This window comes from Oreochromis niloticus, linkage group LG14 (assembly GCF_001858045.2).
Source record: "Oreochromis niloticus isolate F11D_XX linkage group LG14, O_niloticus_UMD_NMBU, whole genome shotgun sequence".
NCBI classification, from domain to species: domain Eukaryota; kingdom Metazoa; phylum Chordata; class Actinopteri; order Cichliformes; family Cichlidae; genus Oreochromis; species Oreochromis niloticus.
In genome coordinates this window covers 5,818,555-5,836,158 of record NC_031979.2, presented here as the reverse complement: position 1 = coordinate 5,836,158, position 17,604 = coordinate 5,818,555, and the positions used below count along the sequence as shown (strand labels likewise).

At 40.7% G+C, this 17,604-nt stretch overlaps 2 protein-coding genes across 4 annotated transcripts in view; both read right to left on the bottom strand.

Annotated features, from left to right (window-relative positions):
• Window positions 1-427: 427 nt before the first annotated feature.
• Window positions 428-11,238, bottom strand: LOC100704560 (phosphatidylinositol transfer protein alpha isoform). Its single transcript, XM_003456302.5, has 12 exons — window positions 11,051-11,238; window positions 9,048-9,078; window positions 6,023-6,168; window positions 5,574-5,665; window positions 5,317-5,324; window positions 5,131-5,205; window positions 4,185-4,268; window positions 2,407-2,484; window positions 2,182-2,292; window positions 1,947-2,069; window positions 1,400-1,451; window positions 428-1,307 (listed from the first exon to the last, which is right to left on the bottom strand). Exons 1-11 carry the CDS (start codon window positions 11,065-11,067, stop codon window positions 1,404-1,406), a joined length of 813 nt encoding a protein of 270 aa, XP_003456350.1. The 5' UTR covers window positions 11,068-11,238; the 3' UTR covers window positions 428-1,307; window positions 1,400-1,403.
• A 1,495-nt stretch (window positions 11,239-12,733) lies between these two features.
• The window catches only part of LOC100708831 (large neutral amino acids transporter small subunit 4), a 28,123-nt gene continuing 23,252 nt past the window's right edge, over window positions 12,734-17,604 (bottom strand). For all 3 annotated transcript variants that reach the window (XM_025898421.1, XM_005461019.4, XM_025898422.1), the window contains 2 exons: window positions 15,815-15,938; window positions 12,734-15,719 (listed from right to left, as the gene is read on the bottom strand). In XM_025898421.1, coding sequence (XP_025754206.1) covers window positions 15,558-15,719; window positions 15,815-15,938 — 286 coding nt within the window. In that variant the 3' untranslated portion in view covers window positions 12,734-15,557. The remainder of the gene's footprint in view (window positions 15,720-15,814; window positions 15,939-17,604) is intronic.

Genomic DNA, 17,604 nt, shown 5'->3' with positions numbered 1-17,604 from the left:
TTCACTCAAAAAATAGTAGTAGTCTGTTAAAGCATGAGGAATCAGACTCCTGCCTTCAACGATATTAAATGTCAGTAATCAATACTTTTGACTTCTGCCAAGTATTTTAAAGCTTTTTTAAAAAACAAACAAAACAAACAAACAAAAACAAATTAGTTTCAAAACACACATGTGAATATTTTTCTTTAGTGCACTGACAGCCCATTTCCTTTTTTATGGCACCCAAATGTGTCACAACAAAGAAAGTTCAAAAATCGCAATAAATGTTATGAATTATTCTGTATATTGTATGATCTGCATGGTCAAAAGACATTCAGTTATATCACAGAAAGGGGTTTTGGCGGCAGGGGGGGTGTTGCTGAAGGTGTAAAAGATCACGGAGACACTTACAGCAGAGATGCAAATACATATGTACAAATGCACAAAATGCAATGAACAATGAAGTTTCGTTTAATGTACACTAAACAGTTATAAGACATATTTATATCCAGGCTATTTCATTTCATTCAGTACATGGAAGACTTACAGACATCTGAACAATCATCAAGACAGAAGTGCCTGTAGTGTCAATTCTTTTGAAATCTGCTTAGAGTTCAGGATCTTCTTGCACATTATCAGCAACACTCAAATCATCAACCCAATGAAATCCCCCCCCCCAAAAATAACATGCAAGTTTTTATGTAAACCATTAACCATATTTTAGCGTCTCCAGCCATCCTGATTACAAGAAATCATTTGAGGAAACTCAGCAGAGGATGGTGGAGGATCCAGTCTGAGCCCTTTGTGAAATCAAGAAATTTGTAAATTTTTAAAGCACTTATGTCCACTTATAGCTAAGACACAAGACAATTTATAGATAAGAAAAATATAAAATCTTATTAACACTGGAGATTTTGCAGTTGCGGGTACGTAAACAATAAGTCACTGAGACGAGGACACGAAGAAGAAAAAAAAAAAAAAGAAAAAAAAAAAAAAAAAAAAAAAAAAAAAAAAAAAGATTACAGTAATGTGGAATGTTGCTTCAGAGATCACCCGCACTTTCCCCCAAGTGGTTTAAGATCTAATAACCAAAAGCATAAATAAGAATTCTCCCTCAACCTGCAACCCACTTCTTTAAAAGCACTAAAAGCTGCTGTACTTGTATTTCAGCATTGTACATAAATATACACAACAGCTTCACAACAATGAGATCTTATTAAGACAAGATTTTTTTTTATTGGGACGTAAATGCTTTTCTTGTTTATAGCAGTCCAGTTCCAGCGGTGCCAGTCAGGGAGTATAGTCAAGTCTTCCAGTATCAAAATGAGCTGAAGAGGATAAGAGAACAAACACAATTGAAGAGCGATTGAACATTTATGTTCAGATTGAAAATTCCTCAGAGCAGCAGTTAAATACTCACTGAGCTAGTCTTCAGCAGCCGTACTGCCTTTAACTGGATCTTTGACCCTCATCTGTGACATGGAGACACGTTATTTAGAAGTGTACAAAATCGGATTAGTGCACTAAAGAAAGTGATGTGAAATACTGCTCAGCTCCCAGTTCTTGTTTTAAAAAGATCCTTCTTCACATTAACCCAAAATACTTTGATCTTATTACAGCCAAACACATAAACAGTGTTTAGGGCCGTTTCTGCTTTTATAACAACTGTTTTCAAGCAGAAACAAAGGGAGCAGCTCAACACCTGAAGAGATCCTCCAGTGACATACACCATGCAACACATTTGAGCAGCGAGATCAAACTTTTAGATACTTCACTGCATATTGCACCTCACTGTGTTACCAGTCACCAAGAATTGATAACATGAGCAGTTGAACTGTTAATTTCATCAGATCAAACTTCATATATTAAAACTGCCTTTTCTACATAAGAGATCTCAATAAATGTGAAGGGCAACAAAGAAATACTGCTCCACCCTCCAGCAGGTCTAATATACAGTCCTCAGTCACCTCATCAAGCTCCTTCTGCGTTTCCTCCTCCATACGTCGTATGTCATCCATCGTCAGATCAATCCATTTGTCTAACCAGCAGAACACCTGTCTGTGGAATTTGGTGAACAAACGCTTCTCTTGCTGGACAGAGGGGACGTGTGAAAGACAGTCAGGACACACTAGAATTTATTGTTTTTTTTGTGCAGAAATATGTGCATTAGGTTATATTTATTGTGCACTTTTTATTTCATACCTTCTGAATAAAGTTTTCTACTTTGTTCTGCAGTCCAAACCACTTAAAGTTAACAGTGACTAGCTTGTAGGCACACATGTGTGGACAGTCACTTTTGTTTGGGAGCTCCTTCTGAAAACACAGAGGTATACACAACATAAATACACAAAGTCTCCAGACCTGTAAACACAGTCAATTCAGAGCTTTAATGAAGTGAGCCACAGTGAAGTGCAGGAGGGAGTGTACCTTCCACTCAGGTCCCAGAGGCCCTCTGCCCGTCTTCACAGACTTAAACTTGGCTGGATCCTCATCTTCTTTGTAATCCTAAAAATGAATACAAGCAACACAACGCAGCTTGTAATTCTAAAAAATCCAGTAACTCTTAAATTAAACTACCCATCATCTCATATTTCCTGACTTTCCTTAAACATGTGGGATCAAAAGGACAAAAAAGCCAAAACAAAAAAAACAAACAAACAAAAAAAACACTTATAGCTTCAGGCCGCCAGTATCAGCAGCTCTAACCTGACCGAGTCCTTTTATCTTTTTCTTTGTTGTTATTGTGTTTCTTGCTGCTGTTACAACCAAATTTCCCCTTGTTGGACAATTAAAGGATTATTCTATTCTAGAACCACCGACATCAATTTGACCCCAAAGAAATGAATTGAATACATTACTACAGAACACCAGGGTTTTTTTTAAGCAACACTATTGTTTACACACATTCTGACATAAAGGCTAATATCGCATGAGCCAGAGCTAGCTAGATCTGATTGATAAATAAATATATAGAGGACTGTAGCTAGAAAAAAGAAGAGTAATGACTGGCGGGGTGGCAAGTGTAACTGAACATGTGGACAACCAGGCTGGTTGTTGGCTGTTCTTAGCAGCGGGGGAACTGTAGCTAAACTAAGCAGACAGTCCAGAGTGTAGAGAATTAATCCAACAAAATGAAGAGTGAAAGAGCACAGCAGCCAAACAGGTTTCAGGCCTGACCGCAGAGCTGAGTAGGTGAAGCTGCAGATGACACGGAGTAGTGTGGATGCAGCACGTTTGGTGATCGGGGGCAGATGTGGACAAGATGAGTAATTTAGACCGTTTTACTTGTACATTTTTTTCCCTTTGTGTGTTTCTCACATTTTTGGAGACAGCTATTAGGTAAGTTTTAAAATGTAGACAATCACCTGTTCAATGTTTCATAGCGAGCTGGGTTTTTTTGTTTGTTTTTTTAAACATTTTTAGCACAAATAATACCACATTACTAAAAGTGTATTTTTTAATGAAATAATCTAGATGATTGATAAAAAACCCCAAAAATCATCTTAAATACTACTTTTGTCAAATCTTACTTGAAATTTGATTAAAAAAAAACAAACAAAAAAAAAACGAACAAATTAACTAACATCGAATGTCCCCTGCTGGGAGTTCTAGTGTTATGTTGTATGGCACAACAGCACAAATGTTTATGCTTTACCTTTAAGACGTATAAACAATATACAAACCTAAGAGAGTGTGTTCAAGACTCAGTGACTAAAATATGACTCCTAGGATATATTATTTTTATTTATTGACTTTCTTTTCAATGAAGACATTAAAATGTACTGGCAAGTGCAAGAATAAGTTTAGCATCTCTCGTATAAAGCGTAACAAACAGTAAACTGATGTACTCAATGTTTAAGAAAACAGGTGTGCTAACTGAACCATCGTCTTGATGCATTCTCAATCATCCAGGAAAGTAAATCTCCAAAAGTTGAATCTGTTCATCTGGACGTAGCGTTTTGTGGGAGAAACGTTTCGTCACTCATCCAAGTGACTTCTTCAGTCTCAGCTGACTGCAGGTTTCTTCAGCTGAGACTGAAGAAGTCACTTGGATGAGTGACGAAACGTTTCTCCCACAAAACGCTACGTCCAGATGAACAGATTCAACTTTTGGAGATAACTGGGTTAACAGGTTTAAAAAAAAAAAAAGATCACATCTAAAGACTGTTTTCTCCTGAAAATTCACTTTTTTTCAACCCACATACCTTTGAATCTATTTGACTTTTGTCAGCAATGTCAATGTAAACAACTTCAACATTCTTCCATGTGTCTGGATCTAGTCCATGCACCTGCAGACAAGGAAAAAAACAAAAACAAAAAACAAATCATATATTCACATTTGATTGGTTGCCTGATAAAGGCAGGTAACAGATCAGACTTAAAATGTGTAGTATATGAAGAGCTAAATAATAATGACCTATTGGTTAATGTCAAACATAACATTAATTCAAAGATATAAAACTGCAGCAGTGCTTTAGCCGTCTTTTCCATAAATATGAAGATTGACGAGAAATCAATATGCAGGTATGATACAATCAAGATACAGTTACACATGCATATGCACAAAACCTTGCATTTATTTTGACCCATGTGGACCCTTGCATACTAGTAAAAGGTAGATGTTGCTGCTGCAACATAATAGCTGGATCAGGGCATTAGTGAGCTCCTGGTAGTATGTGGCCAGATGCATAACGCGTCAAAGGTTGTGCCTTCTTGTCACGTTCCTTTGCACCACAGCAGGTGAAAAGAAAAAAAGAAAAGAAAAAAAAAAAAACTCACAACGGTTTAAACTTTCTGACCGATATCCCTAGTCCAGCTTTGTGTTATAATGTGATGATCAAGTCTTTGAGCAGTGTATACTTTCAATTTAATATATGCTGCCCTGCTCCACATCTGTGTCCAGATGTCCTTGGACACCATCCGCTGACTCATCGGGAGCATGCTCAGAAATCCTTACAGTCACACAGATTGGGTCCACCTACGATTTCAATTATTAACGCTGATTTCTGGCGCGATTTTAAATCCAGGAATCACACAATGTACATTGCAATATTTTCAACTTGAATACCTCATTCATTAGGATCCGACGTCATTTTGAAAACATATTGTAGATAAAGTCAGACTAAGCAGTTCAGTACTGTGTGCACTTACATTCTCTTGATCCCCCATATCAGGCTTGTGCCACGTCTCGATCTTGATCATGAAATTGTCTTTCATGTATTCATTCTGTAAGAATGAGTGAGACACGATCAGGTTAACTAACACTAAGGGCAATGCAGTTCCTGTTAAGTTTAATTTAAACTTTTATCCAAACCATCAAAAGAAAAGAATACATACTGTGAGGACTGCAGCAAAAGAAAAGTGGACCAAGTTGGGAGGATGATGCAGAGAAGGAAAGATTTTGGATAAGTCAGATTTTAAACATCAGTTTTTTGTGTAATTTCACACAAACACATTTTTAGTGTCTCACCTCACATGTGTGAGGTGAGCCATTGTAAGCATAACCGTGTGTGTGTGTGTGTGTGTGTGTGTGTGTGTGTGTGTGTATGCATGCATATGTGTATGCATGCATGCATGCATGCATTAGGACTCACTGGTTCGACAGTATGGATATGCATTCCAGGCCTTCTCGTGAACAGTCAGTGAACCTTTTGGAGCAATTTTAGCGATGAAACCTGACACTTTACTGCAGAGAGAAACAGGCAAATATTCATGTAGCCACATAATACCGTAATATAATAAAACACAGATTATCATCAAGCAGTTTCCTTACATCCCACTCTACTTTCTGGGAAAATATTTTTATTACAGAGCAACAGAGACGGGACTCATTCTCATCTCTGTTCAGCTGAGCAAAAAGCAGGTGAGGTCAAAGTTGAGGTCTCCACAGGGCAAAGTTTTTCCAGTGCTCTCTGCAAACTGATTTCATTTGCAATTAGGGGAAATAGTATGAATAATCAAAGTGTTTTTACAACTTTTTGTGTAGTATTTCAACCACTTTCTATATAGTACAGCATGTATGAAGCTGAGCTGCGCTGCTTACGTCTGCAGGTGGTAGATCTTGTGGGTGTACTGTCCCTTCTCTCCATCTTTTTCATAGGGCTCGTTCTTCAGCACCTCCACACCGTCGCCTCCACCCGTCTCATTCTTACTGGCCTCTGCTACTGTGTAGAGCTGACCCACTTGGTACTGGAAGGACAAAAGTAGAAAGAAGGATTGAAATTACAATGAACTATGTGAAAGATCATCATTTGTGATAAAATCTCTGTCTCTATTGACCAAGAGTTTCCAAGTGTGCAGACTGCACGTCATGTCAAGAGTGATACTGAGAGCATGCTCGTCACCATGCAAACATTGCCTGAGGTCCTGAGGTTTCTGAGGGAGAACATCCATCAGACAGGACAAACTGTGGTTTGTGCTAGTGTGCCAGCGCTGGCACATTCAGGAGCTTTTGGCTATATCAACACATTTTCAGTCACCACCTACACTTTCTGCCTCCCTGTAATTCACTTTCCAAAGATGAAAATCAAGCTGAGACACTGTAGGAGATCCAGATACAGTGTAAGGGGGAATAAGGGGACTTCTGCTGAGAGACCCAAACATTCCACTGGTGAATGAAACTGTGTTATATGGGAGATCAGCCAAATGTAAATTCAGGCAAGGTTTATGATTTTAGTTCAATGCGTGCAGTGTGAAAAAAAACCACACGAGCAAAAGAAAGAAACAGACAGGAGAGCATTTAAAAGGCAGGTTCAAAAACCTCTCTTTAAATCCTGTCATGACCTGAGTTAACTATTTATGTAAAATGAGTCCAAGTTAACCATTTTCCAATATGTCCCTATACACAGACTTCAGCAGTCTAAAGCAGAGCAGAGTAAGCATTTCCATGACTTGTTCTTCCCCGCATCTTCCCTCTCCCTGAGTCAGGCAAAAGTGTGTGACTCACTTCACTGGTGGTGTCAGCCACACACATCACCCAAAACTGTAAAACCTGGTTCCACAGGAACCAGACAAACAAATGACTGCTTTTTTTATGATTGGCTCTTCTTACTCTTTTTGGATTTGGGTTAAAGTTGCAGAGGTGTTGCCACATCTGCTGCCTCCTGTAGTTTAGCTGGACAAGTACAATCTAGCCCTGCCCTCCACTCCTTAAACCAAAGAAGTTGGTGACCCATTTTTCTTGCTGTGGATGCTCAGTTTTGCTGCCGTGAATAGAAACTCAGGAATGTGGTTTGCCATGTGTAACCAGTGTGCCTCGTCATTGCCGCTGACGTCTTACAGTCTTTCAGAAGCAGTCAGGGGGCAGGAACCATGTGTAGGTGCAGACAACAATCACTACTGGAAAACATGTTTGGGCAAAGAGCTCAAACTGTTAGTCAGGGGAAAAAGTGAACCTGCCAGCTTGCATCATGCAATCTCCAAACAAAAACAAGGCGCAGAATGTGACTGAACGGTTTACTGGTTTAATGTGAGCAGGAATCACTGGATTAAAGTCTTACTCTGCATTCATTTAAGAGAACAACTGTTAAAATGACTCAACTGGTTGCTCGTTGAAACACCTTAACATACCACGCCTTCAGAATTTGCTATGCTGTGCTTTGACATTTAAGGTTTGTAATAGGATTAGAAATTCAAATGAAAAAAAATTGAATAAGCAATTTCATGTTTTATAAGAATCTGATTGTAAACGTATTTTTCAGTGTTTCTGAAAGTAACGTATTTTTCAGAGTTTCCATTTTCTTTTTAGTGACCACATTAAGCGTCCCCATCACAAGTATGTCCCTATTGCTCAAAGCGATTCAGGTTTGCATCAAAAAATATCAACAAACTGAACGGGTCTGTGGCTTTGAGACCAAACACAAGTCTTACTCCAGGTTCAGCACATCAGTGCAGAGCTGTTCTGTTGTGTTGCCACACCAACAGTCTTCACTCACACCCCTCACAACTTGGAAATCTGCCTCCCTGAGACACTGAGTTGACACAGTGGAGAACATGGGTTTTTTTGTTAGTTTTTTTTTTTTTTTTTTAAATTCCTGAATGTTACAATCACACCTTGCACTGTGGAGTGAAAGGACATGCCTGTGGTCTTTCAACTACAAAAAAATAAAATAAAATAGAGATTACCAATCACAAATTCTCAAGCTGTACCTGCCAGCATTTCAACTCAACAAAAAAAAAGAGGAAATATTAATTAGTATTCCCACTGCACAACTGTAGTTTCTAACCTGTAACCCACCCAACATTACTTCTAAACACTACAGCTGTCTCACATATTACTGCACAAATAAATGAACTACACAAAGTAGAGCAGCCCCCCCCCCCCCATACAGTCACACCTCAACCAAGGCTGAGGATTAAACCTGCAAACTTTCACACTGAATCGGATCACAGAGCAAGCCGGTTGCACAGCTGTGATTATGTGGCTTAGTGAAATACTGGCTTCTGCTCTCTGTAAAGCAAAAGAAAAACAAAGCAAACTGTTGTATGGAACATGTGGATTAAGAGGTAGAATGAGCCAGGGGAATAAAGGTAGCTGGCTTCATAACGTGAAAATTTGTAAGGTAGATGTCTAAAGTTACAGAAGCTGCTCTCTTGAAGGTTTGTGGCCATCCGCTGCTAAGGCAAATTAAACACAGCTTAATGAATCCTGGACCTGGCATGAAGTACAGACCAACTACAAGAGCACAATATGCTAGTGAAACCGCTTAGATTTAATAAAGTCCATGCATTGATAAATAAAATTTGCTGATCAACAGGCTGGAGAAATTGCAAAAGTACTTTGTCTGGGAAAACTGAAGACTGTTTTCATTACTGTTTTCATTACGTCATTACTGTCACAGCAATGACGACCATCACTAGAGAAAAGAGATGGTAGGGAATCGGTGAAAGCATAAAACAGTTTGACAGAGCTGTCAAATGTTGCTTAAAATAGCTGTTTCAAAGAAAAGGAAATAATGCAGTAACTGTGTGAATCAATGACAAGGGTATACAGGAGCCAGCAAATGGAAGATGCCGATGGTTACAGTGCCCATCACTGATAGTATTAAAGTAAATGAGTGAGGCCTTACCTCGTCCACTGAAACAGGCAGAACAACTCGGCTGTAAGAGAAAGAACACACTGCAGTCAGAAACTTCTGCCCAAATCTCCAAATCATTTTACATCTAACATCAGCTGCCCATTCACATGATGCCAGCTTATTGATGAACTGATCAAAAACTCCTTCCAGACTAGGTGGCAACATCCACAGCTGAATATTGAGGCAGGAAGAGGACCAAAAGTTCCTCTAATAAATGCTGATTCCACAAACTTCTATGTAAAGCTGCACAGATAAAATCAGCGTGTTTACAAACTGCTAGAAGAAGCAGTTTTAGTCTCAACGCTCAAATTCTCCTTCATAACACTTTACCATTTGGATTTGGTTAAGATGGAAATTAGAGTGACTTTGGCAGATCCGCCAACAACAGCAGCTCTGGCAGGTCACTATCTCCCAGGCCTCGCCTCAGTGTGTTTGAGGTCAGGATATCTTCTGAGAGCGCACTGGACCTCTTGACCATGTTTTTGATGCTTTTTGGAGCATTGTCATATAATGACCTGATAAATACTATTATTCTGGTTTGCTTCAGTATTTTTAATAGTCTGTTACTGCACTAATTAGTGAGATTCTTCAAGTGCCACATCTCTGATGTCATCATGTTGGCTACACCCATCTTTTCTATACAGTCTTTGTATACCAATTAGATTTTTTTATTTTTTATTTTTTGGGTGGTGTTGGCTATTTCTACACCTTCGGTAGCGAGTTACTTGAATACTTGTGGCACGTTCCTTTAACTGAGAGCTACAGAACTGATATAAATTCCACATTTTAAAAAAATGAATAAATGACAAAAAAATAAAAAAGGGCAGACACACTCTTTCAATGTCCAACAGCTCACGTGTAAGGGTGGCAGTGACAGGCAGTTTGACAGAGAACCAAAGAAAGCAGAATCTGAGTACCCAGAACCTGGAGGCGCAGCCATAAAGATAGCAAATATCACATACAATGCTCCCTCTTCCAGAGGCTCCAGCTTGTTCAGACCCTGCACAACAACATCATGATTTATAGGAATGAATCATTATCACTAGGAAGTAACACGGCAGTCAGTTCTCTGCCATCACAGGAACCTAGAAATGAGGAAGAGGAAATTATGAAGCTGTAATCAAGACCGCTGCAGAGCCCAAACAAACAATGCAGACGCTTTTAGAGGAAACTCTACGTGTGTGCGCATGTGCTCTGTGTGCGTAGCCTCCTCTGCTGTGCCATGGCACAATCCCCACCTGCTGTAGCCTGAGTATTTGCAGGCATGAAGGTGACAGAGTGTGATGTTACGTTTCTGTGACCATAAACTGAAAGAAAAAGCAGCACTGGGCAATCCTCTTTAACGCCTGAGCCTCTTATTGTACTTTGCACTGTGGTCAAATGACAGCCAAGTCAGAGGTGTCATGCCAACCACATGACACTATAGCGGTAAAAGCACCCGGCAGCTGATTCTTCCCGTTTGAGGCACATGTGATAAACTGGCATTATGGGCTCCAGATCTTGTTAAACGTTCCCAAACTCCGCCCCAATTCTTATGGTTTTCCTGACAAGTTCGAGGCTAAGCAAGTATGAATTACTATATTTTATATTTACAACATCTTGTTAAAATGTTACACTTCGGCTGTAATAAACTCTTTAAGTCAAAGAAAGTTAAACTCTTCGAGTTTTCTCGCGGCACTCCTTCCTACTAATCTGAAGTGTGATGTCAGCAGTGGATTTACCTCTCTCTAGCCTAACCTAACCTAAAGTTCGACGGTGTCCGGAGTTCTGCCGTTTGAAACTTTACACCCTGTGACTAAATTATTTCCTGAGTGGTCCTTTATTTCTGTAATCCTGCTAACGACCCAATATTACTTTAAACTGCTAAAAAGCTCATCAGACTTTACAGAACAAGCAAATACATTTATCATGTAATGGTCCACATTTCGACACAAACGCGTCGATGCCGGCTCGCTCCTCTGTCGGGTGGAAGGCGACAAAGTTCAGATACTCACAACTCTTTAATCAGCATGTCGGTCGTGTCCGTACAGAAGCAGCATACGAGATGGAAAACTTCTCTAACTGTGACAGGAGCACTTCATTCACTGCTTGGCGCTGGGGTTCACTCCGGGAAACTCCGGCTTTCCTTCCTGTGTGTGAGCGAAGGGGCGCGGCGGGAAGAGAGGAGGCGGCACACACCTTTAGCTCAGGTGCCTCCGTGTGACGTTCACGAGCAGTCGTCAACCCTTCGGACCAGTCTTTACGTGAACTTTTAAGTTGCCTTTTCTTGTTATCACTTTTCTTGAAATATCTTCTCACAGTGACATTAATTTAGTTTATTCTCACAGCCAACACACCGCAGCCTTTATAGCCTGAGCTAATCTGCAATGCCTGTCCCCTAGTTGGGCCCTTTAAAACACACATTAAACACACATTAAAACACAAAACAGCACCTTATTCATGTCTATAAGACTGGTGCATTTTAAGTGTTTCCGTTTAATGTTAAAAATGCTCAACTCCCGAAGAACGGAAATGAAGATTTCCATTGAGTCGATGCTCCACACTATACTGAACCCAGAGCCCTCCAAGGAACCACAAGGTCACTGAGCATTATGTAAACAGAGATTAGATTAGTGAATGTGGCAAAACTGTCAACAACATGTTTATTTCTTAAGCACTTTACAGCAGAGCACGTTTATAGGTTGAATGTCTGTTGTTGTAACTATTCTGCTACTGTCAATGCTTCTGTTCCAGTATCAAAACCAGTCAAATAACAATTAGTATGATAGAATAACATTAAAAATAATAGACTAGATTACAGTTTAATAGCTCTGGTGGGAAGTAGAAACCACAAAACAGACATTTTTACACACTTTAAAATTCATTTTTTGCTATCTATGCATGACACACTAATTTCTGTGACCTTAATAGATGTGACCACATGTGTTAATAGCAAACAGATGGTGCATAATTGAAAAATTAAAAAAGTTATTCCATGATTGCCTATTCTGTTTAAATCTGTGATCTGAGCTCACCGAGTATCAGTAGGTGCACATAATAATGTACATTTCCTTGTCTTTTTAGTGGGTGGAGTGTGTGTCAACGCCCGGTGTGGTCTAACCAGTACAGAGAGAAACAGTTAACTCAGGTTGAACCTGTTGTGAATTAACTGTTTTCACTGCTGCTGCTCAACAGGTTTGCTTTCAGACTTGACTCTCTGTTGCTTTACTTCGAAATCGGGTGGTTTCTGTCCTGCTATGCTATTTAACTGCAGATACCACAAGCTTCCATATTGTAGTACCTCTACCAGCTCTATCTGCACATCTCTCCCACTGGAAATAAGAGACACAGCAGTACAAATTATTGTTTATTTTGCTTCATATATTGATTTTTATTTTTTTGTTACTTGAAACAGCATGTCTTGGAAAGTCCAAGACAACACACACTGTAAGACAATACAAAGACATTCTCGTAAACATCAGAGGCAAAGAAGCTTAATAAAAGACAGAAAAACTAAAATGAAGCATGGTAGGTAGATAAAATATATATATATATATATATATATATATAGGGGAGGGGTGCAGGGTGTCAGAGTTTCAGCTCCAATCTAGATTTTCTATCAGTACACAGTGACATAAAAACACAACACACGGAAATGCTGAATGGGAATTCATCATGAGAAGAAAAAAAACAATCAATAAACACATCGATCAATAAACCAATTCCAATCATCAGAGGTTCAGGCTAAGCTGTGAAGGTGAGGATGCCGGAAGGATGGGGTGAGGCGTTTCAGGTACTCCAGTGAAGGAAAAGTGCTGATTGGTTTACAGTTTGTGAAAAAATAAACTCACTCATCCACCAAGTGTCTGTCTTCACCTGACATTTACATATGATGTTAATCCTGCACAAACTGTACATTTGTGAGTGAAGATATGAGCACTGACTTTACATTTCTATTTTTTTAAAAATCTATTGTGTTCTATCCCACAAGCACAAAACTGTTATTGAGAGATAATCTTGCACTTGTGGAATGACTTCTGAGTAGGACTTTCCCTGGTTGTCTTTGTGTGGATCTCAATTTACAAAATACAAATAAAGATGGCAGAATTATAAATATTTAGATATGTTCAGGTCTGATATCCAATACCTTTTGTGCTAGGTATTGGATAACTGCTCCAAACAACAAGACATGTGGATGTACAAAATAAGATCTGCATTTATGGAAATACAGTCAGTCAGGACTGTAATATATGACCAAAAAGGCCACCATTCAGTTAGATAAAGAGATGCAAACACCTTTAATTACAAATGTACACTTTTTCCCCACAATCCAAAAGTTGATGACACTTGTCATCCAACTAAAATCATTTCTGTACCAACTTTAATCCATACAGTCTTCTCCTGCTTCTTTAAACCTATATTAGGTTTAATATTGTTGCGACTGGTTCATCCTGTGAAGGTTGCAGAACTGAGAGATGAGTCTCTGCCCCACTGTCCAAGCACATAAAGGCAATAAAAGGAACGTGTGAAGCAATGGGATTATACAAAAATAACTGAATTGTAAATTACAAATCTAGATTTTAAGCTCAGAGTCTACATTCTTTGCATCATGCACCATCCATAAGCAGCCACGCACTGTGTGATAGATACATGGGCAGGCAGGTCCGTTTTAGAGGCTCTAAAGTGCATCGTGTGTCGTTCTTGTCTTAATGAAGTCATTTGCTGGGAGCACGTGATGGCAGCAGAGCTTTGTCTCTCAGTTCTGTCAGTAAACATTTTAAGGTGTGCTTGAGTAGGTAGGGAAAGGATGGATGAATGGATGATGGCTAGATGGAGGAAGAGCGGGGTTAAATGCTGCCCAGATCCACTACCCCTATCACAGTGAGGCACTCTGAGGGTCATGAGGCTGTCTTTGGATGTGCCTCTGTCACCGTACTGCAAGTTGGGGGCGGAGGTATCAGAGGAGCTTCTCTGTATGACATTTGAGGACAGCAGACTGAATTATTATCTCCCTGCTTCATCGTCTACACACTCCATGCTTCTGTTCTGGGCTTCTGCTTGAAAGACAAAGACTGCTTTATTGTCTGTACTTAGTCTCAGAACGCTGGTGTCTTTTCTCAGAAGCTGGAAGATTGTGTCTGTTTCACTCTGCTACCATCAAGCTAAATCTCCCTTTGTCTGTAAGAGGTGAATTCAAGAATCCCAGCGTTTGCGTGACCGAGCAGAAGTGATACCAAGCAAAACATAATCTGACTGATTCTTTGGAACATGCCTTAAGAAAAACAATCTCTCGTTGGTAATCTGATGACCTTAACAGTGCCTTAAAGCAAATGCAACAGACACATTTCTGTGATTAAACTAGCACCTTTTTGTGATTAGGAAATGCAGTCCACTGAATATCCTGCATGTCTGGATTTCAGCATGTTAAACCTCGCTGAAGACTTATTGCTACAACCAGTCAAGATCCTAAAATTCACCTAGCAACCACACCAACCTTTGAAAACACAGTATGTCTAAAATAATTTCCACCTTAATAGCTTGAGATCATGCAAAAGAAATAAACACCTAACACATCCAAGATCATATTGCAAGTAAATACAAAAAAGGTTACATATTTCAAACATATGGACAAAGAAACAAAACAAAAGAAAAATAATGGCAGCAGTAATAAAGGACCAGCACCATCGCTGGCATCATGCAGTGTGTGTCTAACCCCGCAGATTAACCCAGTCACTGCATCATGTCACGCACACACTGAGGCTGTGTATTGTGCGCTGGGCTCAAACCTGTCCAGGTTTCCATCTAAACTGCTACCAGTGCTGCTCTCAATGGGTTCTTATTGAGTTAATGCCCTTGTGCACAAGAGAGCACAGAGATGCCGTGGCCCAGGATGCTGAGTGGGTCTGAGTGTGTGTGTGTGTGTGTGTGTGTGTGTGTGTGTGTGTGAGCTTCTTCTCACAAAAAACAAAACAAAAACTGACCATCCTGGGCAATCAGAAAGCAAATGTCTAAAACCTTTGAACACTGCGCTGACATTTTTTGGCATCTTCTCCTGTGGTTACTTAAGTAGGACTAGGAGACGCTAAACCAGCTGATCCTCAGATGTAACAGCATGAAATTAAATGGCAGACATGAAGAAAAAAGTGAGAGAGGAGGAACCTTTGGGGAGACTGAAGCAGCTGCTTCTTTTCTCTCCCTTTAGTCAGTTTTCTCCTCGGTTCATGGGTGCAGTCAAGGGACTGAAAGCTCTCCATGTGGACTGAATGGGTGAGTGTGTGTTAGGGGTTCTTCACAGAGAGGGTGAAGGTGGTGTCACAGTGGTGTTCAGTCACATATGGGTGTCAGTATGATGGTGGAAGTGTGTGCATCTGTGTGTGCATGGGGAATGTAAGATTTATGAGTGTGAGGTGTGGCGGTCTCAGAGTGAATTCGTTCAACACATGTCCCACAGGAACGTGACCTCAGTCCCCTCCCTCTTTAGTGTAGCTCATCTACTTTGTAAAAACTCGTCTTCGTGCCCGTCTACACACAGGCCTCAGGAGTGCTGCCATTGTTCATCTTAACATAGATCTTGGGATCTTCGTCACGTTCGTCTCGGAGGCGCTGAAGCTGGCGGCTGTGGTGCAGCAGGTAGAAGGGCAGGCAGAATCCCAGCATGCTCAGCACCAGCAGACCCACGTTCACCTGGGCACCGCGTGAGGAAAGCAGTTAGATATAATGATGTGCTAAAATTTGAATTCTACACTCTTTAAAGCCAGTATCTCTGTGCATCATCTTACCCATAGGGGGTCTTCCTCCAGGGGTCCCACCATGGCCATGAAGAGAGGTTGCTGGAGCAGGGCGAACAGAGCGCTGATCAGAGACTGCATGCCTGTCAGGCTGCCAAACTGAGAGGATGGATACCTGCAGGGGACAAAAAGCATGAGTCATATGGGAAATTTAAACAGGTCACTTAACTAACCTGAGCTAACTGTGACTATCAGGCCCAATAAATCAATTTACAGTGAATCAAATTAAAAACAAATTCACTGTCAGTCATATATGACATGCCCCCAGACACACTGTTATGTAATATTCACATCCTGTGTAGGCTCATTTTGGATAATATTGTTCTTGCAACTCAGAGGAAATGTTTTGGCAGGTATTTTAATTCATTACAAGAAAAATGCCCAATCATCATTTTCTCTAAATGCAGCGGTGTCAGCTAATAATAATAATAATAATAATAATAATAATAATAATAATAATGGATTGCATTTATATAGACTAATCTCTAGCTGCAGTCATTTGGCAATTTTTCATAAGATTTTTGAGCTCTTATCACCCTGCACACAGTCTCAGGTTATCAAAGTGTGAGGACACCTCACCTCAACTACGTAATTATAATATAATAATTATAACTATAATTATAACAATGGGGGAAGGGGTCTTTATTGATAGGAAAAGCCACACAAAATCTATGCCCTCCTTCATTTTGTCTTTGCTGGACCAATTCTGGCTGATGGGCTTTATGTTTGACACCCCTGCTCTAGAACATGAGCAGAATCTTGCCCAAAAAGAGTGATTGTTGACACAGAAGGATAGAAATGCCTACAATCCACTTATCACTTTCTGTATCTTACTAGCCTTACTACATGCATTACTGACTATATTAATTTCTGTGTGGCTAACACCGTACCTACCAGGACTGTACGGTGTTTCTCCAACAACAAACCTTGGATTACTCCAGAAATTAAAGCTGTCCTCAAGCAGAAGAGGAGGGCCTTCAAATCCAAAGACAAAGAGGAGTTGAAAAGGGTGCAGAGAGAGTTGAGGGGACTGATAAGGAATGGGAAGGACAGCTACAGGCAAAAGATGGAGAACCAGCTTCAGCAAAACAACGTTGGTGAAGTCTGGAGAGGCCTCAGAACCATCTCAGGCCACAAACATCAGAACTCCCTGCCTGGGAGGGATGTGAGGTGGGCAAATGAACTGAATCATTTCTTCAACAGATTTGATTCAGCCATGAGGCAGTCTCCAACATCGGCTGCAGACTCACCCACCCCCACTGCTGCTGTTCCACCTCAGACACTTCACACCTCCTCTATTCACCCTGCTCACTCCTCCCAACCCCCAACAACAGCATCCAATACACACTCAACACAAGGCTCCAGCCTGTCTCTCTCAACCACCCAGGTTAGGAGGGAACTGAGGAGGATTAAAGCCAAGAAGGCAGCGGGTCCAGATGGCATCAGCTCGAGGGTCGTCAGGTCCTGCGCGGACCAACTGTGTGGGGTGATGGAGCACCTCTTCAACCTGAGCCTGAGGCTGGGAAGAGTCCCACAGCTCTGGAAAACCTCCTGTGTTGTTCCAGTGCCAAAGACTTCACGCCCCAAGGACCTCAACAGCTACAGGCCGGTGGCTCTGACATCCCACCTGATGAAGACCCTGGAGCGGTTGGTCCTGGCTCAGCTTCGGCGCCTTGTGAGCTCATCACTGGACCCACTTCAGTTTGCCTACCAGCCTGGCATTGGAGCGGATGATGCCATCATTCACCTCCTACATCGTTCCCTCGCTCACCTGGAGACCG

Bases quoted from the DNA above. Each gene is read 5' to 3' on its own strand.
- LOC100704560 (XM_003456302.5), bottom strand. The intron at 2,293-2,406 runs GTACACTCCCTC...CTGTGTTTTCAG, and splicing joins CTCTGGGACCTGAGTGGAAG to AAGGAGCTCCCAAACAAAAG. The intron at 1,452-1,946 runs GTGACTGAGGAC...TCCATGTCACAG, and splicing joins CGCAGAAGGAGCTTGATGAG to ATGAGGGTCAAAGATCCAGT.